We start from the raw sequence: 27687 nt of genomic DNA on the forward strand, positions 1-27687 counted from the left end.
TGCAAGCAAGCTCCACCTCCCGGATTCAGGAGATTCTCCTGCCTCAGCCTCCTGAGTAGCTGAGACTACAGGCACCTGTCACCACGCCTGGCTAATTTATTTTGTGTTTTTAGTAGAGACGGGGTTTCACCATGTTGGCCAGGCTGGTCTTGAACTCCTGACCTTGTGATTCACCCACCTCAGCATCCCAAAGTGCTGGTATTACAGCAGTGAGCCACTGCGCCTGGCTGGTTTTCCAGTTTTATTTATTTTTTTTTAGGGTAAAATTAGATAACTGTAACAACTATAATACTGAACCTAGAAATATAGAGGAAGTAAAATTATGGAGCTGCTGTGATCAGAGTAAAGGGAAGATCTTTATCCCCGGGTTTCACTTTTACCTCTCAAGGCCTTTTGTGGCCCTGGGAGAATATATTGTGAAAAATCACTGACCCAGAAAAAGGCTTTTAACAAAATGGGAGAGTGAGCCAGAGAATGGAAAAATGTGGTATCTCATATCACCTTTAGTTTCCTCAGGGATATCATGTCAGGCTAACACTATTGATAAATAGATGCCCGAGGCATCAGACTAAGAGGAAACAAAACCAAAGAGAAACAGAGTCTGATAAGGTTGCCAGGTTCAGGTGCTGTTTACTTTCAGGTAGGCATAGTGACAAGTCCAGCAGAAACTGTGCTGCTCTCACACTGATTTGAGCTCTGTGCTCCCACCCCCAATTCAGTTCCCCATCTTCCCCTGCTAAGCACTGTGGAAGCCTGTTGGACACAATTTTTTTTTTTTTTTTTTTTTTGAGACAGAGTCTTGCACTGTCGCCCAGGCTGGAGTGCGGTGGCGTGATCTCGGCTCACAGCAACCTCCGCCTCCTGGGTTCAAGCGATTCTCCTGCCTCAGCCTTCCTAGTAGCTGAGACTACAGGTGTGCGCCACTACGCCCAGCTAATTTTTGTGTTTTTAATAGCATCGGGCTTTCACAGTGTTGGCCAGGATGGTCTCGATCTCTTGACCTCATGGTCCGCCTGCTTCGGCCTCCCAAAATGCTGGGATTACAGGCATGAGCCACCGGCGCCCAGCCTGGACGCAATTCTTTTAACTGCAGAGAAGTACTCACAAAATTCATCAGTGGATACTTGCTGTGTGCTTGCTATTGTGGAGTATTCATAGGAGAGAGTCCTCCACTGAAAGGATATTTAGGCCGGGCGCAGTGGCTCACACCTGTAATCCCAGCACTTTGAGAGGCCGAGGCGGGTAGATCACTTGAGGTCAGGAGTTTGAGACCAGCCTGGCCAACATGGTGAAACCACATCTCTACCAAAAAATACAAAAATTAACTGGGTGTAGGGGCACGCACCTGTATTCCCCGCTACTTGGGAGGCTGAGGTGGGAGAACTGCTGAACCTGGAAGGTAGAGGTTGCAGTGAGCCAAGATCGCGCCACTGCACTCCAGCCTGGGTGACAGAGTGAGACCCTATCTGGAAAAAAGAAAAAGGAGATATTTAGAAAAGATGTCTAAGATGTGATCCTATGTGCTAATGTCACAGGAAGTGGTGCCAAAGGAGTCAAGGGAAGAGGACCACATTCACCTAAGTTGGGTCAGGAAATCTTTAGGGAAGTGGCAAGAGTTGAGCCTTCAAAGATGCATGGGACCTAAGTGTTTTCAGAGAAGAGTAGAGCTATTCTATTTATTAATATTAATAATATATTTGTGATGGTAATTGACGATAATCTTTGTGTTTCAGTGACGGAGATGCTTACCGTCTTTATAACCTGGATGTCTATGGATACCAAATATATGATAAAATGGGCATTTATGGTTCAGTACCTTATCTCCTGGCCCACAAACTGGGCAGAACTATAGGTATTTTCTGGCTGAATGCCTCAGAAACACTGGTGGAGATCAATACAGAGCCTGCAGTAGAGGTGAGCTATGGATGATGGCTACATGTCATACTTAAAGAAGAAACAAAACCACTGCAGAGTCATAGCTCTTATCTTTGTAGTGGCACTTCTCTGCCAACAAAAGCTTTACAGTGTAATCAGTGAATATCAGTAGTATCTACTAAAGGATCAGACTGTTACTTATATGTGGCTGGATGTTGCAGGTTAGAGGAAAATTTCTCAAATTTTTATTCCATTCTTTTTCCAGTACACACTGACCCAGATGGGCCCAGTTGCTGCTAAACAAAAGGTCAGATCTCACACTCATGTGCACTGGATGTCAGAGAGTGGCATCATTGATGTTTTTCTGCTGACAGGACCTACACCTTCTGATGTCTTCAAACAGTACTCACACCTTACAGGTATTTGCACGGAGAAGTGCCAGTTTCTTGTTCTGTTATATATCCAATGTCCCATGTGTTATCACTGTAAGTTAATATTTGTTGTACACTATGTAGAGTTTATAACTTACCCAAGCATTTTAATTAGCAAGCATTTCTGTTCCCATCATCATCCCATTCAGTTCAGTAAAACATTGCACTGGGTCTAGAATGCTCTACTGTCTAATTCCTAATACTTGCCATCTGCTTTCCTTGAAGCTTTTAGCCCGTGGGCCATCTGTACCTTTATCTCAGATGACCAGTATCCCAACTTCAACTTTTCTATGTTTTCTTCTCCATTAAAATATGCAACTGGCTTTAGCATTAGAGCATTTTATTTTAAAAGAATGCAAGCTTTTCTCTAAGATCAGAAACAAGACAAGGCATTGCATTCTCACCACTATTATTCAACATTATACTGGAATTTCTAGCCAGAGAAATTAGGCAAGAAAAATAAATAAAAGATATCAAAATTGGAAAAGAATAAATAAGATTAAAGGAGATGATATGATCCTATATATATAAAATCCCAAAGAATCCACAAAAAAAAATTACTAGAGATAGTAAATTCAGCAAAGTTGCAGGGTACAAGATCAATATATTAATCCACTCTCACACTGCTATGAAGAAATACCTGAAACTGGGCAATTTATAAAGAAAATAAGTTTAATTGGCTCATGGTTCTGTAGGCTGTATAGGAAACATGGCTGAGGAGGCCTCAGGAAACTTAACAATTATGATGGAAGGCAAAGGGGAAGCAGGCACATCTTACCTGGTCGGAGCAGGAGGAATAAAGAGAGGGAGGAGGTGCCACACACTTTTAAACAACCAGATCTTGTGAGAAATCACTATCACAAGAACAGCAAGGGAGAAGTCCGCCCCCATGATCCAGTCACCTCCCACCAGGCCCCTCTTCCAACATTGGGGATTACAGTTCGACATGAGATTTGGGTGGGAACACCAATCCAAACCCTATCAATCAGTAACGAAAAAAAAATTAGTTCTGTTTCTATATACCCACAATGAACAATCCAAAAAAAATTAAGAAAACAGTTCCATTTACAATAACATCCAAAAGAATAAAATACCTAGGAATACACTTAACAAAGGAGGTGAAAGACTTGTACACTGAAAACTATAAAACATTCCTGATAGAAAATAAAGAATGCCTAAATAAATGGAAAGACATCCCATGTTCATAGGTTGGAAGGCAATGTTAAGATGGCAGTAATACAGAAAGTGATTCACAGATTCACTGCAATCCCTATCAAAATTCCAATGGCTTCTTTTGCAGAAATGGAAAAGCTGATCTTCCATAGAATTGCACAGGGACCTGAATAGCCAAAACAATCTTTAAAAAGAGAAACAAAGTTGAAAAATTTATACTTCTGATATGATTTGGCTGTTTCCCCACCCAAATCTCATCATGAATTCCCATGTTGTGGGAGAGATGCGGTGGGAGGTAATTGAATCATGGGGGCAGATCTTTCCCGTATTGTTCTCGTGATAGTGAATGAGTCTCATGAGATGTGATGGTTATAAAAAGGGGAGTTTCCCTGCACAAGCACTCTCTTTGCCTGCCGCCATTCACAAAAGATGTGACATGCTCCTCCTTGCCTTCGGCCACAATTGTGAGGCTTCCCCAGACATGTAGAACTGTAAGTCCAATTAAACTTCTTTCTTTTGTAGATTGCCCAGTTTTGGGTATGTCTTAAGCAGAGTGAAAATCGAATACAACTTCTCAATTTCAAACTTACTTCAAAGCTATGGCAATCAAAAGAACATGCCACTGCCCAGGCACGGTGGCCCACGCCTGTAATCCCAGCACTTTGGGAGGCTGAGGTGGGTGGATCACTTGAGGTCAGGAGTTTGAGACCAGCCTGACCAACATGGCGAAAACCTGTCTCTACTAAAAATACAAAAATTGGCCAGGCATGGTGGTGGGCACCTGTAATCCCAGCTACTCGGGAGGCTGAGGCAGGAGAATCGATTGAACCCACAAGGCGAGGTGGAGGTTGCAGTGAGCCAAGATCATGCCACTGCACTCCAGCCTGGGTGACAAAGCAAGACTCCGTCTCAAAAAAAAAAAAAAAAGAACATGCTACTGGAATAAGGATAGACATATAGACCAGTGAAATAGAATTGAGAATCTAGAAATAAACCCATACACTTATGGCCACCGAAAACACTGGGATTGCAGGCACAAGCCACAGTGCTTTGTCCATGTCACCATTATAATTTCAATAAAGCTTCATGACCATTCGATGAAGAAGAAATAGTCTCTTGAGCATATGGTGTGAGACAGTTGGATATCTACTTGCAAAAGAATGAAGTTGGACTCCTATATTCAAAAATATGTTATATGTATATCATATGCAAAAAACTAACTCAAAATGGTTCAACTATATAAGAGCTAAAACCATAAAACTCTCAGAAGAAGACGGGTAAATCTTCATGAACTTGGATTTGGCAATGGATTCTTAGATTTGACAACAAAATCGTGAACAACAGTGACAACAAATACATGTTAGAATTCACTAACATTAAAAACTTTTGTGCATCAAAGAACATAAAGTGAAAAAGCAGCCTACAAAATGGGAGAAAATGTTTGCAGATTGTGTATCTGATATGGGTCTCTTATCCAGAATACATGAAGAACTTTCTACAACTGAACAACAAAAAGACAGGCTGAGCACTGGGCCCATACCCCTCATGCTCACCTGCACTGGGCCCATATCCCTCATGCTCGTCTGCCACTGAGGGCGTATGCAGCCCCTAGACCACAACCAAACAGTGACCCAGACTGCTACAGCCACCTTCTGGCACCATATCACAGAGCAGGGGCCCCAGGCTGCAGGGAAAGAGCTTGCAGGGCTCCTGGATAGAACTGCACTTTTTTTTTTTTTTTAAGTATTTATTGATCATTCTTGGGTGTTTCTCGGAGAGGGGGATGTGGCAGGGTCATAGGATAATAGTGGAGAGAAGGTCAGGAGATAAACACATGAACAAAGGTCTCTGGTTTTCCTAGGTAGAGGTCCCTGCAGCCTTCTGCAGTATTTGTGCCCCTGGGTACTTGAGATTAGGGAGTGGTGATGACTCTTAAAGAGCATGCTGCCTTCAGGCATCTGTTTAACAAAGCACATCTTGCACCGCCCTTAATCCATTTAACGCTGTGTTGACACAGCACATGTTTCAGAGAGCAGGGGGCTGGGGGAAAGACCATAGATCAACAGCATCCCAAGGCAGAAGAATTTCTCCAAGTCAGAACAAAATGGAGTCTCCTATGCCCACCTCTTTCTACACAGACACAGCAACAATCTGATCTCTCCTTCCTTTCCCCACACTTCCCCCCCTTCTTTTCAACAAAACCGCCATCGTCCTCACTGCCCGCTCCCAATGGTCGCTGTCTCTTCGGAGCTGTTGGGTACACCTCCCAGACAGGACGGCCTGGCAGAGGCGCTCCTCACCTCCCAGACAGGGCGGCCGGGCAGAGGCGCTCCTCACTTCCCAGACGGGGCAGCCGGGCAGAGACGCTCCTCACCTCCCAGACGATGGGCGGCCGGGCAGAGGCGCTCCTCACTTCCTCCCAGACGGGGTGGCAGCCAGGCAGAGGCGCTCCTCACCTCCCAGACGGGGCGGCCGGGCAGAGGCGCTCCTCACTTCCTCCCAGACAGGGTGGTGGCCGGGCAGAGGCGCTCCTCACCTCCCAGACGGGGCGGCCGGGCAGAGGCGCTCCTCACTTCCTCCCAGATGGGGTAGCGGCCAGGCAGAGGCGCTCCTCACCTCCCAGACGGGGCGGCCGGGCAGAGGCACTCCTCACTTCCCAGACGGGGCGGCCGGGCAGAGGCGCTCCTCACATCCCAGACGGGGCGGCCGGGCAGAGGCGCTCCTCACTTCCCAGACGGGGCGGCCGGGCAGAGGCGCTCCTCACCTCCCAGACAATGGGCGGCTGGGCAGAGGCGCTCCTCACCTCCCAGAAGGGGCGGCCGGGCAGAGGCGCTCCTCACCTCCCAGACGGGGCGGCCGGGCAGAGGCGCTCCTCACCTCCCAGACGGGGCGGCCGGGCAGAGGCGCTCCTCACCTCCCAGACGGGGCGGCCGGGCAGAGGCGCTCCTCACCTCCCAGACGGGGCGGCCGGGAAGACGCGCTCCTCTCCTCCCAGACGGGGCAGCCGGGCAGAGGCGCTCCTCACTTCCTCCCAGACGGGGTGGCGGCCGGGCAGAGGCGCTCCTCACTTCCCAGATGGGGCGGCCGGGCAGAGGCGCTCCTCACTTCCCAGACGGGGCGGCCGGGCAGAGGCACTCCTCATCTCCCAGACCGGGCGGCCGGGCAGAGGCGCTCCTCACCTCCCAGATCGGGCGGCCGGGCAGAGGCGCTCCTCACCTCCCAGATGGGGCAGCCGGGCAGGGGCACTCCTCACTTCCTCCCAGACGGGGTGGCGGCCAGGAAGAGGCGCTCCTCACCTCCCAGACGGGGCGGCCGGGCAGAGGCGCTCCTCATCTCCCAGACGGGCGGCCGGGCAGAGGTGCTCCTCACTTCCTCCCAGACGGGGTGGCGGCCGGGCAGAGGCATTCCTCACTTCCCAGACGGGGCGGCGGGGCAGAGGCGCTCCTCACTTCCCAGACTTTGGGCGACCGGGCAGAGGCGCTCCTCATCTCCCAGACGGGGCGGCCGGGCAGAGGCGCTCCTCACTTCCCAGACGGGGCGGCCAGGTAGAGGCGCTCCTCACTTCCCAGACGGGGCGGCCGGGCAGAGGCGCTCCTCACTTCCTCCCAGACAGGGTGGCGGCCGGGCAGAGGCGCTCCTCACCTCCCAGACGGGGCGGCCGGGCAGAGGCCCTCCTCACATCCCAGACGATGGGCGGCCAGGCAGAGACGCTCCTCACTTCCTAGACGGGGTGGCAGCGGGGCAGAGGCTGTAATCTTAGCACTTTAGGAGGCCAAGGCAGGCGGCTGGGAGGTGGAGGTTGTAGCGAGCGGAGATCATGCCACTGCACTCCAGCCTGAGCAACACTGAGCATTGAGTGAGCGAGACTCCGTCTGCAATCCCAGCACCTCCGGAGGCCGAGGTGGGCAGATCACTCGAGGCCAGGAGCTGGAGACCAGCCCGGTCAACACGGCGAAACCCCGTCTCCACCAAAAATACAAAAACCATTCAGGCGTGGCGGCGCGCGCCTGCAATCCCAGGCACTCGGCAGGCCGAGGCAGGAGAATCACAGGAGCCCGAGGCAGGGAGGTTGCAGCGAGCCGAGATCACGGCAGTACAGTCCAGCTTCGGAGACAGAGGGAGACCGAACGAAGAAAGGGGAGAGGGAGGGGGAGGGGGCAGAACTGCACTTTAGCAATGATAGGAAGGGGAATAGTGCTCCAACATCAGTTTCTGTGTATAATGGTGACATGGGCTGGGCATGGTGGCTCACGCCTGTAATCCCAGTGCTTTGGGAAGCCTCCAAAGTGCTTCCTTGAATTCAAGTAATCCTCTGCCTTGCTTCCCAAAGAAAGGCTGCAGTGAGCAATGTTTATGCTGCTGCTCTCCCGCCTAGGCAACAGAGCGAGACCCTATCTCTAAAAAAAAAAAAAAAAAAAAAAAAAATTAATAGTGACATGGAAAAAACACAGCTGGATGCATAAAATGAATTTGGACAGAGTAGCTCCAAAATTCTGTGACATCCTACCTCTTTCACAGACATTGGAGAAAAATAGCTCTCAGTCTGAGGAAGATACTGAGAAAAGGAAAGAAGTTGAAAGCATCTTAAAGAAAAATTCAGATTGGATATGGGATTGGTCAAGTTGGCCAGAAAATGTTCCCCACAAGCAGTTCCTCTTTAAAGCACCTGAGGCACATAACTACCCAGCATGGAATTTAAAGCCTGATAAGGAAAGGGGGCATTTTCTCAGCAGAATTTCTAAAGGGTTTTGCTTCTGTCTCATCTGGTGGCCATGGGATTGGGGATCTATACTGGAAGGCATCTGACAACTTCTGTCAGCACCTTTTGATGAATAATTTGAATCCAGCTTTGTGCGTATAGTGGAGATTTCTATCTGAGCTTGTGACACAGCTAACTCAGGAGCTGTTACGGTCCTTGGGTGGCTGCTTCACTTGTTTTTATTTGTTCTGTAAATACTGCTTCCTTAATTTAGTAAAATGAAAGAATAGACACTAAAATCATACTGACCTATACTTATACCTATAGAATCAGTTAATAAGGGTGTCAGACTGATTAATATCTACTGTAACAATTTGGCAGTGAATTTTCTTTGGATATTAGTATAAATATGTAAGTATCGTTTTAATATATTAGTCATGATATAGTATTTTAAAAATTATCTGTAACCTGAATTCCGTTAAAACACTTTATATTCCAAAAGAATGAATGACAGTGATATTAAAATCACTACATTAAAGGGTTTGCCCAGAATAAATATTGTGGCCTTACTTACACTACTGTGGAAAATATTATGTTTAATTTAAATAGATGCAGGTTGTCTACTAAAGACTACAGTTAACTATGCTAATTGTTCTTAATAAATAGAAAACACGTTACAGCTACAAATGCCACCATACACTTCATACACCAGATTGTTCTCACTTTTGCAGCATAAGGACTTCAACCTCCAACTATTAGGTAATCAACTTGGATAATGTGTCTGTCAAAGGCACCTACTCAGTATCCTTTCCTCTTTATCACTCTGGATTGCTGAATTTAATCCTATCCTTTGTGCTCAACTTTTTTGTGCTGTTAAAATCAGCTTCATCCTAAGCATATCTATATCTACTTTAAAAGATTGGAAATGGAAAAAAAATAAATATTTGCCATATCCTTTAAAAAAAGAAAAGAAGCCATACTTTAAAAGACTAGGAATGGAAAATAAATAAATAAATCTTTACCAAATTCTTAAAAAAAACAATAAAAAGATAACCCAATTCTAAAATGAGCAAAGGATTTAAAGAGATAGTTCTCCAAAGAAGATAAATAAATGAACAATAAGCACATGAAAATATGCTCAGCATTGTTAGTCATTAGGAAAATGCAAATCAAAACCACAGTAAAATATCACTTCACACCCACTAGGATGGCTAAATCCAAAAAAATGGAAAAACATAAGTGTTTACGAGGATGTAGAGAAATTGGAACATTGCTGGTGGAAATGTAAAATGGTGCAGCCATTGCAGAAAAGTTTGGCATTTCCTCAAGAAGTTAAACATAGAATTACCATATGACTCAGTGTGATTGTTAATTTTACGTGTCAATTTGACTAAGTTGTGGTACCCATATATTCAAACACCAGTCTAGATGTCTCTGTGAAGGTATTTTTTAATGAGATTAACATTTAAGTCAGTAGACTTTGAGGAAAGCAGATTACTCTCCATAATGAGAGTGGGCCTCATCCAGTAGTTGAAGGCCTTGGAGAAAAAGACTAAGGTCCCTGGGGAAAACAGAATGTCTCCAGCTTGCCTTCAGCTCAAGTTGGAACGTCACCTCTTCCCTGGTTCTCTGGTATGCCAGTATCTCCTGCAAAACTCAGACTTGCCAGCCCCTACAATCACACGAGTCAGTTACTTTAAATAAATCAGTATTTGTATCTCTCTCTATGTATGTATACATATTTATAAATACATAAATATATTCAATATAAATCCTACTAATTCTGTTTCTCTGAAAAACCCTGTGTTCTCTGAAGAACCCTAACTGATACACCCAGCAATTCTACTCCTAGATATATGCACAAGGGAATTGAAAGCAGGGACTCAACAGATACATGTATGCCAATGATCACTGTAGCATTATTCACGATTGTAGGGTCCAGCCCTACAGGGCTTAGTGGGTGTTCTCCCCATGTGCAGAGATGAGAGACTGTAAGAAATAAAGACACAAGACAAAGAGATAAAGAGAAAACAGCTGGGCCCGGGGGGCCACTACCACCAAGACGAGGAGACTGGTAGTGGCCCCGAATGGCTGGGTGCGCTGATATTTATTGCATACAAGACAAGGGGGGCAGGGTAAGGAAGGTGAGTCATCCAAGTGATTGATAAGGTCAAGCAAGTCACGTGATCATGGGACAGGGGCCCTTCCCTTTTAGGTAGCCGAAGCAGAGAGGGAAGGCAGCATTTTCTTCTATGCGTTTTCTTCTGTGTACTTGTAAGAAAGATCAAAGACTTTAAGACTTTCACTATTTCTTCTACCACTATCTACTATGAACTTCAAAGAGGAACCAGGAGTACAGGAGGAACATGAAAGTGGACAAGGAACGTGACCATTGAAGCACAGCGCCACAGGGAGGGGTTTAAGCCTCCAGATGACTGCGGGCAGGCCTGGATAATATCCAGCCTCCCACAGGAAGCTGGTGGAGCAGAGTGTTCCCTAACTCCTCCAAGGAAAGGAGACTCCCTTTCACAATCTGCTAAGTAACGGGGCCTTCCCAGGCACTGGTGTTACCGCTTGACCAAGGAGCCCTCAAGTGGCCCTTATGTGGGCGTGACAAGAGGGCTCACCTCTTGCCTTCTAGGTCACTTCTCACAATGTCTCTTGAGTACCTGACCCTATACCCGCCGGTTATTCTAGGTTATATTAGTAATGCAACAAAGAGTAATATTAAAAGCTAATGATTAATAATGTTTATGCTAATGATTGATAATTGTCCATGATCATCTGTATATCTAATTTGTATTATAACTATTCTTTATTCTAACTATTTTTTTTATTATACTGCTACAGTTTATGCCTTCAGTCTCTTGCCTTGGCACCTGGGTAATCCTTCGCCCACACATGATAGCCAAAAGGTAGAAACAATCCAAGTGCACATCAAAGATGAACACTTAAACAAAATGTGGTATATACATATAACAGAATATTATTCAGCTATAAAAAGAAATGAAGTTCTGATACATGCTGCAACATGGATGAACCTTGAAAATATGGAAAATGAAATAAGACAGACACGAAAGGACAAGTATTATATAATCCACTTATATGAAGTAGCTATGATATACAGATTTGTCAAGACAGAGATTAGAGGGGGCTGAGAGGTGTGAGTGATAGGGAGTTACTGCTTAATGATTAGAGTTTCTGCTTGGGGTGATGTAAAGCTTTTAGAAATAGTGGTAATGCTTGTACTACATGGTGAATGTAATTAATGCCATTGAATTGGACACTTGGAAATGGTTAAAATGGCAAATTTTGCTATACATATTTTAACACAATTTTTAAGACTCAATAATGTAATATGCCACAAAAACCCTCATTGAATTGTGCATTTTAGATGGGTGAATTGCATGGTATGTGAATTCAGTAAAGCTGTTAAAAACAAAAGTATTGCAGCATCATTTCTGCTGCATTCAGTTGTTAAAAGCAAGCTAAGTCTAGCCCATGTTCAATTCCAATTGTGACGGGAGGAATGACAATTTATGGATATGGGCACCCATGCAGGAATAAGTGCTGTCAAAGCCCACCTGCAGCTACATTCAACATTGTTATTAGTGAGAATGCTGGTTTATGATAAAGCACTTCCAAAATACTGGATCTCCCACCATGTTCAAAGACAGTAAAGATTATTTGTTGACTCCTGCTGAGGGTTTAGCTCAATCATATACCATACCCTCCTCCGTCTCCCATCCAATCTAGTTATATCACAATTTTTGGTTAAATCAATATTCAATGTTTACACTTTTCACATGCTCAAGGGTGTCTGATACTTTATCCAGTCTACTTCTTTCCCTGGAGACTTTCTTCCCTACCAGAGCTCTTCATCTTCCTCTTCCCATCTGGACCATTGTTCTCTAGGTTCCCTGCACAGCTTTCATCTCAGAACTTACCTTTGCTGTTTTCTGACGTTGTATCCCTCCTTTCTTCAGTTCCCTGATTTCTCTTTTCTGGTTTATTCCCTTGTTGTGTTTATTTGTTTGTAGCATCTTCTGGTAGTTTCCTAAGAACGTTTGCATTGGAGGTACTCTTTTTGCTTCCTTGCAGGTATGAAACCATCTTTTTTCCTACCTTTACCCTTGACTGATAATTTGCCTGGCAAGACTGAATATTCTTTCTCTCAGACTTTGAAGGCATTTCTTTTACTGTCTTCTACCTTCTTGCTCCAAAACCATTCTCAATTCTATTCCTTTGTTTCTCTGTATATAATCTGTCTTTTCTCTCTGAAATACCTTCTCTTTATCACTAACATTCCAAATTTCCAGTATTCTGAAATTTTGTAATAAAATCCCTTGATGGAGATCTTTTGTTTGTTTGAGTCAGGGTTTTGCTCTGTGCCCACGTTGGAGTGCAGTGGTGTGATCATGGTTCACTGCAGCCTCAAGCTCCTGGGCTCAAGCGATCATCACACCTCAGAATCCTGAGTAGATGGGACTTAACAGGCATGTGCCACCATGCCCAACTAATGTTTTCATTTTTTGTATAGGCAGGATCTCCCTAGGTTACCCAGGCTGGTCTTAAAACCCTAGGCTCAAGGGATCCTCCCACCTCAGCTTCCCAAAGTGCTTTACAGGGATTACAGGTGTGAGCCACCGTGCCTGGCCCTAGGTCTTTTAAAATAATTATTGTTCTGGATATTAGATGTGGACCCCTTCAATCCTGAGAATTGTGTCCTTCAGTTCTGAGAAACTGTTTTGTATTATTCCTTAATTTTTCCTTTCCTTTTTTTCTTTCTACTCTACGGATTTTATAATCTCCTTTTCCTTTTTTGCCTAGTTTTTGAGCAGTTTTCTCAATTTCATCTTCTAGGCTTTCCAGTTATGCTATCATGTTTCTGCTTTCAAGGAGCTCTTTCTTATCCTCTGATGGTTCCTTGGTTTTTGTTTTCATTTTATGCAAAGCAATGGCAAAACATTTATTATCCTGAAATGTGTACATCCTATTTTTTTCAAGTAGCAAATTTGCTGGTAACATAATTTATTTAACCTGTTTCAGTCAGACAGACTCATGATCAATGCTTCTCTGTATAATTTCAAGTCTGATGAGCCTCTTAAGTTTTTTGTTTTTTTGTTTTTAAACAAAAAAAAACACTCTGTTGCCCAGGCTGGAATGCAGTGGCGTGACCATGGCTCACTGCAGCCTCTAGCTCCTGGGCTCAAGCGATTCTTCCGCTTTAGCCTCCTGAGTAGCTGGGACTGTGGGCATGTGCCACATGCCCAGCTAATTCTTTTTATTTATTTATTTTAATTTTTTTGTTGAGATGGGGTCTTGCTGTGTTGCCCAGGTTAGTCTTGAACTCCTGGTCTCAAGCAATCCTCCTGCCTCAGCTTTCCAAAGCACTGAGATCTTCTAAGTATTTTTACCCCACTTCTAAAACTTGATGAGGAATTCAAAATAGCACACCACGTTAAAGGACATTTATTGTTTTATAAATTGTATACATGTTGAGTATTCCATGCTTGGGACTCTAGAGTGTTTCAGTTTGGGGATTATTTTGAATATTTTCATTAAACTTACTGGTTGAGCATTCCAATCTGAAAATCCAAAGCCCAAAATGCTCCAATGAGCATTTCCTTTGAGTGTCATGTTGGTGTTCAAAAAGTTTCAGATTTTGGAGGCCAGATGTGGTGGCTCATGACTGTAATCCCAGCGCTTTGGGGAGCCAAGATGGGCGATTACCTAAGGTCAGGAGTTTGAGACCAGCCTGGTCAACATGATGAAACCCTCTCTCTACTAAAAGTACAAAAGTTAGCTGGGCATGGTGGCATGCACCTGTAGTCCCAGCTACTTGGGAGGCTGAGGCAGGAGAATCGCTTGAACCCAGAGGTGGAGGATGCAGTGAGCTGAGATCGTGCCACTGTACTCCAGCCTGGGCAACAGAGCTAGACTTCATCTTAAAAATAAATAAATTAATTAATTTTTTTAAAAAAGTTTCAGATTTTAGAGTATTTCAGATTTTGGATTTTCAAATTAGGGATACTCAACCTACACTTGTTTTATGCTATCCTAGTCTCGTTTAAGGGTACAATACCTTTTTTCTTCTCTCTAGAGATACTAATGATAATGTTTTCATATTTACTTTGGTTCCTTGCATTATTCCTGTTTTCTTGGAGATCCTTTTCTGTTGCCTTATTTGAGTCACTGTCTCTGATTTTGGAGACTTTGCTCAAATGTGAGTTTTGAGACAGAGTCTCACTCTATTGCCCAGGCTGGAGTACAGTGGTATAATCTCGGCTCACTGCAACCTCCGCCTCCTGGGTTCAAGCAATTCTCCCTCCTCAGCCTCCCAAGTAGTGAGGACTACAGGTGCCCACCACCACACCTGGATAATTTTTGTATTTTTAGTAGAGATGGGGTTTCACCATGTTGGCCAGACTGGTGTCGAACTCCTGACTTCAAGTGATCCACCCACCCCAGCCTCCCAAAGTGCTGGGATTACAGGCGTGAGCCACCACACCTGCCTCCATTCATATTTCATGGTGAGGCTCTGTGTGCCTAGATGAGGCTTCCACTGTAGTTTTGAGAATGGGCATATCTACTGGTGTTTGGATGCAGGGTGAGCTCTTCTGTCAATAGCCTCCTCAATATCACTCTGGGGAGAGCTTCCCCTGGCTTTGGCCAACAGTTACCACCCCGATCCTGCCTGCCACCTGTCAAATTTTTGTTGAAATTACTCCACTCCCATTCTCTTTGTTTTTGTGGCTTTCTTCCTTTTTTCTTTTCTTTACTCAGATTTTAGTGTGACTTTAGGAGGGAAAGGAGATACGTGCAAGTGGTTGACCAGAAGTCCTTCACGTTATCAGTAAACATTTTGATAATAATTTACTGAAACTTCTTCCCAACTTCAGTCTCTTTACCTTCAAGTGAGTCCCAATGCTGCACCCTGATTTAATTTTTCTAAAATATAGGTCTGCTAAGATTACATCTTGCCAGACTTTTGATGGCTTCTCATAAGACAAGATTCAGAATTCCTAACCTCAATTACAGGGCCCTTGACAATCTGACCCTATTCAGTTTCATCTTCTACTGGTCTCTCTCACACTGTGATACTGTGATACCCTTGAATATTTATTTTTCTGTAAGCCTGTCATGTACTTCTCTGCCTCTGTGTTTTTTCTATTCCCCGTGCCCGGAATGCTCTATCTATTCTTCCTGTCTGGTATATTCCTACTTAGTCTACAAAGTCCAAACAAGGTTTTATTTCCTCTGTGAAGCCTTTCAAGACCCTATACTTCACCACAGGCAGAATTTGTTAACCTCTCTATGTTCTGGTAGCACTAAACTGATACTTAACCTGGCAGTTATACCTCACGGCAGAGCACTTTATTTACACTCCTGCCTCATTAGCAAGGTTGTCACTTCCTTAAAGGCAAGGACTGTGCTTTCTTCTCCTTGATATTCTAAGCATGAGCTCAGTGCTGAATACTCTGTAGACATTCAGGAAATGTTTATCAAATGAATAATGGTCATTGCCATGGCAGTTGACTCAGTTGTCATCTCTCTCTTTTAGGCACACAAGCCATGCCCCCTCTTTTCTCTTTGGGATATCACCAGTGCCGCTGGAACTATGAAGATGAGCAGGATGTAAAAGCAGTGGATGCAGGGTTTGATGAGCATGACATTCCTTATGATGCCATGTGGCTGGACATAGAGCACACTGAGGGCAAGAGGTACTTCACCTGGGACAAAAACAGATTCCCAAACCCCGAGAGGATGCAAGAGCTGCTCAGGAGCAAAAAGCGTAAGGTAAAATAAGCCAACATTTCTGAACCTTTTAATTACAGAGTTTTAAAAAATGTTTTAAAGTTGCCTTGGCACATCAGTGGTGGAGAAACATCTGATAAAAAATGGCTGTGAAAATAGTAGATTCAAATATAATTGTCACTGTGATAAGAGAGAAAGTGAATGGTAAAAAGGCGATGACCCCATCCATTCCTGGCTTAGTTATCTAGGTCCCCATAATGAAGAAGGGGTCTAGCATTTTCAGTTCCATTTGTTGTGGCCACCCTGTTGTAATGTGATCCCCCCACTCAAAATTTGGTTTCCATGTCTTAATTGGTGACACCACACATGCACTAAGAGTATATTAAAAAGTTTATTACTCATATAATGAGGCTTTCTGGGGAGAGCAGGAGTGGCTCCCAAGCTGGTTTGAAAATGGCTTGAGAGAACTGAGAAAGGAGATTGGCTCAGCTTTTATGGTGGTTAGCGTGTGGGGACAGGGCAAGGGCTCTTGCACGCAGGCTGAGGCTTAGATTGTTTGAACCCCCTGCTGGCACCAAAGGAGGGAGCACTAGAGCTTTCTTTGTCAGCTTGTCCAGATACAGGCCGAAGGGTAAGGGGGGAGTAGCAGGGCTTGAAAACCCTTAACAGTCAAATATCAAATATGGTATCAAATTCTTTATTACACTGTTTTTCCTGCGTGCTTCTGTGGTGGACTCCACCTGTTAATCTGGCCAAGAAAAGAACAGAAATAGAAAATAGGGAGGGAGAGAAGCCACTGGAACATGTATAATGCTGCTTTCCAGTTCCAGGAGTGGTGGTGGTGGTAATAGCAATAATGAAAAGATGGAGAGAAGAAAATGGAGAGAGGAGAAGGGGGGCGAAACCCTATGTGTATCATGTGAATGAATAAAGTTCCTCTCCTCGAAAGTAAGGTTGACTTTTCAACCCATTCCTTTGACCTCCCTACCAGGCTTTTCACAGATGGCCAGAGTCCATTCAGTTAACTCCTAATTTCCCAATTAATAAATAGCTACCATATATCAAGCTGTTATGGGCTAGACAATATGATAAAACACATTATTCCATCCAGTGATGACAAAACTATAAGGTAGGTCTTGTTACCCCATATTTTAGATGAAGAAGCTGAGGCTTAGACTGGTTTCAAAATTTACACAAAGGCACACAGTGAATAAGTAGCATGGCAAGAGTCTGAACCATGGTCTGCCTGACTCCAGATCTTCTGTCCTTAATAAGTAGTTATTTACTGAGGCCTTGAACCTTCAAGATGCTATGCTAGTGCTGAAGGGTATACAGAGTTCAGCTCCTTGTGGTCTTACAGTGAGTGAAGAAAAGGCAAGTATCCAACTACAATACAGGAAAGTAACATAAGGGCCAAAGAAAGGTCAGGGTAGGGGCAGGCCAAGAAAGAGAAGATTATATCCTCAAGACTTAAGCAGGGCTTTGTTCCAGAGGTGCATTTTATTTTATTTATTTATTTTTTATTTAATTTCTTTTTTCGGGAGAGAGTCTCACTCTGTCACCCAGGCTGTAGTGCTATGGTGCGATCACAGCTGACTGCATCCTCCACCTCCTGGGTTCATGCAATTCTCCTGCCTCAGCCTCCTGAGTAGCTAGAATTACAGGCATGTGCCACCATGGCCAGCTAATTTTTGTATTTTTAGTATGTTGGCCAGGCTGGTCTTGAACTCCTGACCTCAGGTGATCCGCCCACCTCAGGCTCCCAAAGTGCTGGGGTTACAGGCGTGAGCCATCATATCTGGCCTAGAAGTGCATTTTAGATGAGCCCTGAAGGATGTCCCTAACTAATGAGTAAACAGGGAGAGGGAAGAGGGCAGTGCAGCCAGAGGAAGGAGCATTAGGGGGTGTTCGGAAGGCAGTGCACAGGCAAGTTTGACAGCCAGGCATGTGAGGGTTCTAATAGTGGAGGATCTGACCAGAAAGGTTGGGACCTTTGTGTAAACTGCTTTGTATGCATTTGGAAACATTACAAGTTTTTGAATAAGGGGTTAATATCCAGAATATATAACAAACTCCTACAACTCAGCAACAAAAAAAAAAACAGTTAAAAAGTGGGCAAAGAATTTGAATAGACATCTCTCCAAAGAAGATACACAAATAGCCAACAAGCACAAGAAAAGATGCTCAACACCACTAATCATTAGGGAAATGCAAACCAAGACCACAGTGAAATCTTATTTTACATAATTAAGATGACTACTATTTTTAAAAAAAACAAAATAACGAGTGTTGGCAAGGATGTAGAGAAATTGGAATCCTTGTGCACCGTTAGTAGGAATGCAAAATGGTACAGCTGTTATGGAAAACAATATGATAGTTCCTCAAAAATTTAAAAATGGAATTACTGTGTGATCCAGCAATTCCACTTGTGGGTATATACCCAAAGGAACTGGAAGCAGGAACCTGAACAGATATTTATACACCCATGTTTATAGCAGCATTAGTCACAGTAGTCAAAAGGTCAAAGCAACCCAAGCTGCTTGGGTTGCAACTCCGTTGACAGACGAATACGTAAACAAAATGTGGTATATACATACAACAGAATATTATTCAACCTTTAAAAGGAAGGAAATTCTAATAAATACTACAGCATGGATGAACCTTGAGGATAAATGCTAAGTGAAATAAGCCAGTTACAAAAAGACAAATACTGTGTGATTCCACTAATTTGAAGTAATTGGAGTAGTCAGATTCATAGAGACAGAAAGTATTATAGAATGGTAGTTGCTGGAGCTAGGAGGAGGGAATGAGAAATCATCATTTAATGAGTATAAAGGTTTAGTTTTGCAACATGAGAGAGTTCTGGAGATTGACTACACAACATTATGAATGTACATACTTAACAGTACTAAACTGCACACTTAAAAATGGTTAAGATGGTAAATTTTATGTTATGTGTATTTTATCACAATTAAAAAATTTAGGCTGGGTGCAGTGGCTCACACCTGTAATCCCAGCACTTTGGGAGGCTGAGGTGAGCAGATCACCTGAGGTCAGGAGTTCAAGATCAGCCTGGCCAACATGATGAAACCCTATCTCTACTAAAAATACAAAAAAAAAAAAATTAGTCCGGCATGGTGGTGGGCACCTGTAATCCCAGCTACTTGGGAGGCTGAGGTAGGAGAATTGCTGGAACCCAGGAGGTGGAGATTGCAATGAGCCGAGATCGTGCCACTGCACTCCAGCCTGGGCGACAGAGCGAGACTCTGTCTCAAAAAACAAACAAACAAAAAAATTTAAGAAAATGTTCGAGCAATGAAGAATTAAACTTTAATATTCAGGACTGATTAGAATAGAGATGAGGAAGGAGGATTACATGGTGTTCTGGCCAAATAAAGTGTTATTGAGGCCCTAGAGTGGTGGAAGTGATGGTATTGTAAAGTCACAGAGAGACGCTAGAGACACAATGCTGTGGCTTACAACTTTCTCAAATCTCCTTCCTAATATGCCTGCACCACTGAGCTTGGGGACTTTGTTTGTTTTTAACATGTTATTCTCTTAGTTTCTTTAATGTTTGCTTATATCAATGTTATCTGAGCGTCTAAATGTCTAGGGAGCAGGTACCCTGCCTACTTAGTTCTCTATGTATAGTATGCAGCACTCAGCATCATGGACAGATAGACAATGCTATTTAAAGAACATCTATTGGTTAGGCAGCAATAATTATAAAAGAGCATTGGCCTGGTTTTTTTGTTTTTGTTTTTTTCCTTTTTAGAGATGGGGTCTTGTTCTGTCACCCAAGCTGGATTGCAGTATCATGATCATGGCTCACTGTAGCCATGACCTCCCCAGCTCAAACAGTCCTCCTGCCTCAGCCTCCTGAGTAGCTGGGACCACAGGTGGACACCACCACGCCCAGCTAATTTTTAAATTTTTTTGTGGAGACAGTGTCCCACTATGTTGCCCAGGCTGGTCTCAAACTCCTGGCCCTAAGCAGTCCTCCCACCTTCGCCTCCCAATGTGTTGGGATTGCGGGTGTGAGCCGCTGTGCCTGGCCAGCATTGGCCCAGTTTTGGTATCAGTTGAAATTCTCATAAGCACATGAAAGGTTATAGGGTTTTACTGGTGTCTGAAATATTTATTTTTTGTTTTTGTTTTTGTTTTTGTGTCTGAAATATTTCAATACTAGTTGTAGTTGTTTGTAAAAATTGAACCCCCAAACTATGGTGAAAACATATACATGAACATTTGTCTTACATAAAACTGATGAGACCTCCAAACCTTCATGTCCTGACAGCTTGTGGTCATCAGTGATCCCCACATCAAGATTGATCCTGACTACTCAGTATATGTGAAGGCCAAAGATCAGGGCTTCTTTGTGAAGAATCAGGAAGGGGAAGACTTTGAAGGGGTGTGTTGGCCAGGTATGAAATCACTTTATACACTTATTATTTCCACATGTTCTGTCCCAATTAATGAAGGCTGCATGGTCATCATTCTGCTCCCTTGTAGATGTCTCTTGCTCCTCTAGCTACATTTTAAGCATATAATTTAAGGAAGAGATAGTTTTCCCTTCTTTTGTATCTTTCATAACACCTGGTACTGTATGCTTTGTATGTATTTATCAATCAATAATTGAATGAATGAAAAATAAACAAGCAAACCTCAGTGGCATGCTGTTTCTCCAAGCAAACAGAGATAAAAAGTTGGGGAATAAGAAAAGCAGAGGAGGAGAAAGAAAAAAAGGGGGTCCTGCAAGCTATCTCCTTGTGATTGCTCTTCACCCTTTTAGCCCATAGTTTTGACTTCCCAGGCTTTCATGAGTGACCTCAGCCACCCTGATGACTATGGATTCTTCATTTTAAAAGTTATTAAAAGTTATTAATTTAAAGCCTTGGTAGAAACTCCCCAAGGACAAAAGGAAAATCACCACGTTGTTTAGAAATAGAGATAAAGAGTCAGCACTATCTATCATAAACCCATGCACTGTAGAGAAACCCCATGCCTTTCTTTTTTTCCCTTTACATCCCTTGAACACACTTCTCTGTTCTCTTTAAGAACCAAGAGATCACTGCAGGATATTTGCCATCCTTCCTTGGGCTATCTTAGGCCATCAGTGAGGGACAGGCTCTATCGTGATGCTTGTGCATTGGCATTCCCCTGGGCTTCTGGTATTGAAAGATCTAGTGATTGTCACTGGAGCCCAGCATTACCTTCATTCACTTCTCAACAGACCATGCCTCTGTCAGCCAACTTTCATGTTTATGTAAGGTGCCCATTTCCCAGCTCCCACATCTGATATCTTCTTTACAATGCATCTTACTGTGAGGACCACTGTTCTTGACAGCCTGCCTACTGTTCTGCCTCCACAGGTCTCTCCTCTTACCTGGATTTCACCAATCCCAAGGTCAGAGAGTGGTATTCAAGTCTTTTTGCTTTCCCTGTTTATCAGGTTGGTTTTTATTCCTTTATTGTTTTCTAGTTACCTGAAAGAGTGAAAGAAGTGGAAAAAGTGATTGACTAAAACTATTCTTTTTCATTGAGTAGCTTTTGATATATAATGCTTTTATTAAAAGGCAAGTATGGCCACCACATTACAGACTCTGGGGGTGCTGGGAGAGGTGCCATATGCATAAGCAAATGCACAAAAGCTGTGATTTTGACCTCTATTATAATAGACTCTGTGATATATCAAAGTACTTTATAGCAGAGGTTTATTATATTTTCAAATTGCTATATATATTTTATATAAAATTGTATTCCATAACTGTTATTTGAATATGATGATACACTTGAAAATATCTTACAACATATTTGTCATTAAAAGTGAAGTATGATTTTTAAATAATCTGATAAGAACCACAGAGAAAACTGGAGAGGCCACATCTGGAGAACTGTTTTCAACTGATTGTGATGATATTAATGATGGCACTGATGATGATGATACCTAATGCAAACTGAGTACTTGCTGTGTGCCGAGCACTGTGCTAAGGACGACTTTATGTGCATCATACCATTTGTCTTCATAATAACCCTCTGAAGTTGGAACTATAACTAAATCTAACCCCATAGATGAGGAAATTGAGACATAGAGAAGCTTAAAAACTTGCCAAGCTCACGCATTTAGTAAGTGGTGGAACCAAAATTTGAACTCAGGTCTGTTTGTCCCCTAAGCCCAGCTTTTAACCACTAAACTGTGGTTTCTGGCATCAAGTGATAGGGCACTAGTAAACAACTTAGTACAGGGATAGACAAGCGTTGGGCCAAATCTGGCCATGCCTATTCATTTCCCTATTATCTGTGGCTGCTTTTGTACTACTATGGCAGAGTTGAATAATTGAAAAAGAGACCTCATGGCCTGCAAAGTTGAAAATATTTGCTATCTGGACCTTTACCAAAAATGTTTGCCAATCCCTGCCTTAGGTGGTTCTATAGGAAAGATATGGCAGTTAAATATTTGGAAATCGTTTACCCTTATTCATAGAAGAACACACATGTTTAGAAATAAAGATTCAAAAAAAAAAACAAGCCACCTCCAGGCATTTGAAAGACTTTCTTGTGGGCGAGGTGACAGATGTATTCTGTGGGGTCTCAGAAGGTAAGCTAGGTAGGCTCTGCGAGGGGAATGTTATGTACAAGGAGCAGGATTTTTGAAAAATAATGGAATGAGCTGCCTGAGGGACTCCCTGTCTTTTTAGCTATTCGATCAAATGCCAAAAGATAAGGGATTCTAGAAAAGACCAGAGATTCTGCAATACCATGTTAACTAGATGACTTCAGTTTAGAAGTCTAAACTTCCCTTCCCACTCTAAACTGAACAATTCTGTGTAGAATACAAACTATAGATGATGTTAACAAACAGGTATATTGGCTGTCAAGTCTTTCAAAGTATTAGAGAGAAGGTGGAATCTTGTCATGTTCAGCTGTAGTTGCCCTTAGTTAAGAGTTGTAGCATCTGATGAATGAGAAAGAGCCCAATTGTGAACATTCACAGCCTTTCCCATAGGAGTCCCGCAGGGAGGTCTTGGAATGAATTTGCCAGGAAATATATATTTCACAGACAACACAGGGCAGCATTCTTTTATTCAGCAGCAAATATTTATTGAGATCTGTCTGTGGGCCAGGTACTATTCTAGATGTTTGGGATTTATTAATGAACAAAACAGACAAAATGTCATTCCCTGTGGAACTTATACTCTAGCAGTGGAGCAGAGGACAGAGCATAGATAATAAACATAATTTTTAAAATGAGGTAGCAATGGTGACAGCTATTATATAGATATCATCAATGTAGGAGTGTCATGACCAAGGTTTACTTCCTAGGGATCTACGGACATCCTCTTCCTTTGGAATGACATGAATGAGCCTTCTGTCTTTAGAGGGCCAGAGCAAACCATGCAGAAGAATGCCATTCATCATGGCAATTGGGAGCACAGAGAACTCCACAACATCTACGGTTTTTATCATGTAAGACATCCAAACAGAAGTAAACTGGGCTCGTGTGACCCGCCTTTTGGCTGAAAGTCATTTGCTTTGTAATATAATGGCTATTCTCTACTGTTCATTTCTCTTTGTGTGTCTTTTCTGACAACTGCAATGAGTCTTAGGTAGTATCCAGTACAAGACTTTTTATTATTTCTCCCTTTGCTTCTTTTCTTTTCATGATGAACTTGATGAACTTTTAAATATTATGAAATTAATTATAACGTAAAGCCTCTGCCTTGATAGGAGCCATTAATAAATGGCACTCACTGGCTACTACCTCAAACTTTTATTGATGCAAGCAGTGTATAAATATGTGAATGAAGGTAATTAAAACAAGTGTTTTAAGATTTCACAAATATCTAAATACAGCAAGTCTTATATTCACACTGGAGGAGCAATATTTAGAACACACACAGTTTCAATAAGTATATTTTAAAAATGTAAAGCCTTCCTTAAGTACTTAGCTTCCTCAATAAAGGTGGTAAAATTATCTTTCATTTGCCAACTACATCCAAAAGACGTGGCAGACACTTGACCTCATGTATACTCATGGTTCTTTGTTATTTTCAAATTGTGACTGTATTCTTGTGGCCCTCTTACCTATTGGTATTTTCCAATGGGAGCTTTTGGCTAAATATAAGCATAGTTTTCAAATAGTATGTGTTTGCCTCTTTAACAGCCTGTTGCAGTAACTGTAGACTGCTTTAGTTAGTGAGCTGTCTTATATAGGTCAGGACCAGTCATTTAACCCCTCTGAATCTCAGTTTTTCCTACCAATGAAAACTGTCTGTCTCAGAGGTTGTTATGTAGATTATATGAGAAAATTATATTAAATGCCTAGCAATAGTAAGCACCAAAGAAATGCTAGATGATTGTTTATTATTATTTCTTTGCTATTGTTAACCAAAGAAAATTTTCCATTCTTTTAATAGGGGAATTTAGAGTAATTTCATTATACCATGAAAATTATTTGATGGATTTATTTTAATATTTTCCATTTCAAGCTCCTGCCTACTGTTTGCTTTTTGTATGTTAGATAGCTTATTGGGGATGTCTGTACAAATCCAATCATCTCTTTGAAATTTTTCTTGTTTGGTGATATAGCAAATGGCTACTGCAGAAGGACTGATACAACGATCTAAAGGGAAGGAGAGACCCTTTGTTCTTACACGTTCTTTCTTTGCTGGATCACAAAAGTATGGTAAGGAATGGCTCGTATCAGACTTAAAAACACATTAGCAACTTTTTTTTTAACCATTTATAGAATGTGATGTTACTGTGCTGATGCCTTCCTTTTCCTTTTTTTTTTTTTTTTTCATTTGTTTATTTGAGACAGAGTCTCACTTTGTCACCCAGGCTGGAGTGCAGTGGCACAGTCATGACTCACTGCAGCATTGACCACCTGGGCTCAAGCAATCCTCCCACCTAAGCCTCATGAGTAGCTGGGATTACAGGTACACACCACCACGCCCAGCTAATTTATATATGTATATGTATTTTTTGGTAGAGACAGAGTTTCACCATGTTGCCCAGGCTAGTCTCGAACTCCTGGACTCAAGCGATCTGCCCACCTTGGCCTCCCAAAGTGTTATGATTACAAGTGTGAACCAGCACACTCAGCTGATGCCTTCCTTTTCAATAGCCATTGGTCAGGCCTTTGATTGTAGACAGTGGTATGCCCTAAAGTATGGATTTTGTCCTATAAGACAGAATAAACAAATTTTAGTCATTTGATACTTGTTTCTCACTGAAGAAATGGCCACTTCGTTGTTGGGAGAGTAACTTCTAAGTATTCAGTTTGCTGGGATAGTCATCTTTGATCCTGTCTCTTTGATTTATCAAAGCCAGGGAGATACACCTCTAACACATTCCATTAACCAACTGTTCCACTTAGCAACGTGGCTTAAAATAGACCTGGCTGTTGTGTGTGGTCAGGGTCATCTATAACTGGATGCAGGTTACCAGCTAATGCAGATCTGGTTCAACTTAACCACCCTGTGGCAGGAAGGCTATTTTAAGTCCCCTGGCCTTGCATAAGCAACGGAGAGCTTAGATCCTAGTTTAAAGAATCCAGCCCTTACTATACTGTGGACATTATTAAGCCTCCCACTCCACCCCTGAAAACCAGGCCCTATGGCATTCTGGAAAGGGCCAAAATATTACAATCTCAGGCAAAGATTCATGTACAGAGGTATTCAACACAGCGGTAGTCCTTGAAACAAAAGTAAGAAAGAAAATCTAAATACATAACAATAAGGGAATAGTTATAAAAGTATGGTATAGCAACATGGTAGATTATTGTGAGGCTATTTATGTTTAAAAAATTTTTTTCTTTTTTTAATTTTCATAAGGCTATTTTAAATGGTAGCTTTAATTGCATGAGAAAATGTTTTTGATATGATAAATTAAAAAAGGAACACCTAAGTGTTTATAATGTTAACCTAATTTTGTATTGATATGTATTAGATGTACATATTTTCAGGATATGTGTGATAATTGGATATGTTCATATAATCAAATCAGAGTAATTGGGATATCTATCACCTTAAATATGTATCTTTTCTTTATGCTAGGAACATTTAAATTATTCTCTTTTAGCTTTTTTAAAATGCACAATCAAGGCCAACTATAGTCACCTTACTGATCTATCAAACATCAAGTCTTATTTCTTATTATCTCAATTTTATAAAAGATAAATGGAAGATAGTAATTTAAATAAATAAGTGGGTAGATAGATTGGCAGACAGTTAAATATAAGAAAATGTAATACCTTGGTGATTTTGAGTGATTTGCATTTTTTTCTTTTATCTAACTTTATTTTACAAATTGTCTACAAGTATCATTTTTAATCACAAAAAAAAAGTATTTTTAATGAAAACATTTACCAGCAACAGTTAAAAAACGATAATAGAAGATTTGAATATTAGGTTATTGTTGATCTCTTATGTTGGTCCATTGCTTAGCCTGCAGTACTCTGTGTGAAGCTATCAGCTTTGCTTCACTGTGTAGCAAGACATTACAGGAAACACTACTTTGTTAAGTCATATGCGATGATCAATAGCCATAGAGAACTTCTGACTAAACAATAGTATGAGACATGAAAATATCTGCATGTTTACGTGAGCTTTCTTTCTTGATGAGAATGTCTCCATATGAATTTCAAAATCATTATGTAGATGCGTACATATCTCGCTTGAAGTCAAGAGGAAATTAGAATACTTTTTTAAAAGAAGAATCCCTGGAAAATATTTTTTTTGAGCCAGGCACAGTGGCTCAAACCTGTAATCCCAGCACTTTGGGAGGCCGAGGCGGGTGGATCACCTGAGGTCAGGAGTTCGAGACTAGCCTAATCAACATGGTGAAACCCTGTCTCTACTAAAAAAAAAAAAAAAAAAAAAAATAGCTAGGCGTGGTAGCGCGCACCTGTAATCCCAGCTACTAGGGAGGCTGAGGCAGGAGAATCGCTTGAACCTGGGAGGCAGAGGTTGCAGTGAGCAGAGATTGCGCCATTGCACTCCAGCCTGGGCAACAAGAGCAAAACTCTGTCTCAAAAAAAAAAAAAAGTATTTTTTTTGGTCACGAGCAGTGGTTCATGTCTGTAATCCCAGTACTTTTCTGAGGCAGGTGGGCAGATCACTTGAGGTTGGGAGTTTGAGACCAGCCTGGGCAACATGGTGAAACCTGGTGAAACCCTTTCTCTACTAAAAATACGAAAATGAGCCAGGCATAGTGGCACATGCCTGTAGTCCCAGCTATTCAGGAGGCTGAGGCAGGAGAATTTCTTGCAACTGGGAAGTGGAGGTTGCAGTGAGCCAAGATTGCACCACTGCAGTCCAGCCTGGGCCACAGAGTGAAACTCCATCTCAAAAAAAAAAAAGAAGAATTTTTTTTTTCCTGGCCTTAGGGCAGCCTAAAATTTCTATGAAAGATTAAAACAAAAATAGCTACCAAAACTATTTTGGTAGAAGATAGACAAAAATGCTTCAGGAGTAGTATATATTTAGTAAAATAAGACTTTCCCTTTTATGGCTGTCTTTGGTGGTATATAATCTCTCACACAAACTCTTAGCAACTCTTCAGTAAATAAGAACAAGAACACTGGCTTAGGCATCAGAGTGCCTGGGCTCAAATCCTGCCTCTACCACTTAATAACTGTGTAACTCTGGGTATATTATGTATCCATTGCTTGCTATACTTCCCTTATCTGTAAAATTGTGTTTATAATAGTGTTTATCTGATAGGATTATTGTGATTATTAAGTAGGAT

The 27687-nt window shown here is 42.2% G+C and overlaps 1 protein-coding gene and 1 pseudogene across 4 annotated transcripts in view; both read left to right on the forward strand.

Annotated features, from left to right (window-relative positions):
* Positions 1–27687, forward strand: part of GANC (glucosidase alpha, neutral C) — an 83033-nt gene that overhangs the window by 34592 nt on the left and 20754 nt on the right. For all 4 annotated transcript variants that reach the window (XM_054452083.2, XM_054452082.2, XM_054452081.2 and 1 more), the window contains exons 9-15: positions 1734–1914; positions 2141–2294; positions 15743–15978; positions 20234–20360; positions 21309–21388; positions 23260–23403; positions 24526–24622. In XM_054452083.2, the coding sequence (XP_054308058.1) occupies positions 1734–1914; positions 2141–2294; positions 15743–15978; positions 20234–20360; positions 21309–21388; positions 23260–23403; positions 24526–24622 (1019 nt within the window). The remainder of the gene's footprint in view (positions 1–1733; positions 1915–2140; positions 2295–15742; positions 15979–20233; positions 20361–21308; positions 21389–23259; positions 23404–24525; positions 24623–27687) is intronic.
* Positions 3253–8308, forward strand: LOC129014499 (BCL2/adenovirus E1B 19 kDa protein-interacting protein 3-like; annotated as a pseudogene).

Source organism: Pongo pygmaeus, chromosome 16 (genome assembly GCF_028885625.2).
Source record: "Pongo pygmaeus isolate AG05252 chromosome 16, NHGRI_mPonPyg2-v2.0_pri, whole genome shotgun sequence".
In the NCBI taxonomy this organism is placed as follows: Eukaryota; Metazoa; Chordata; class Mammalia; order Primates; family Hominidae; genus Pongo; species Pongo pygmaeus.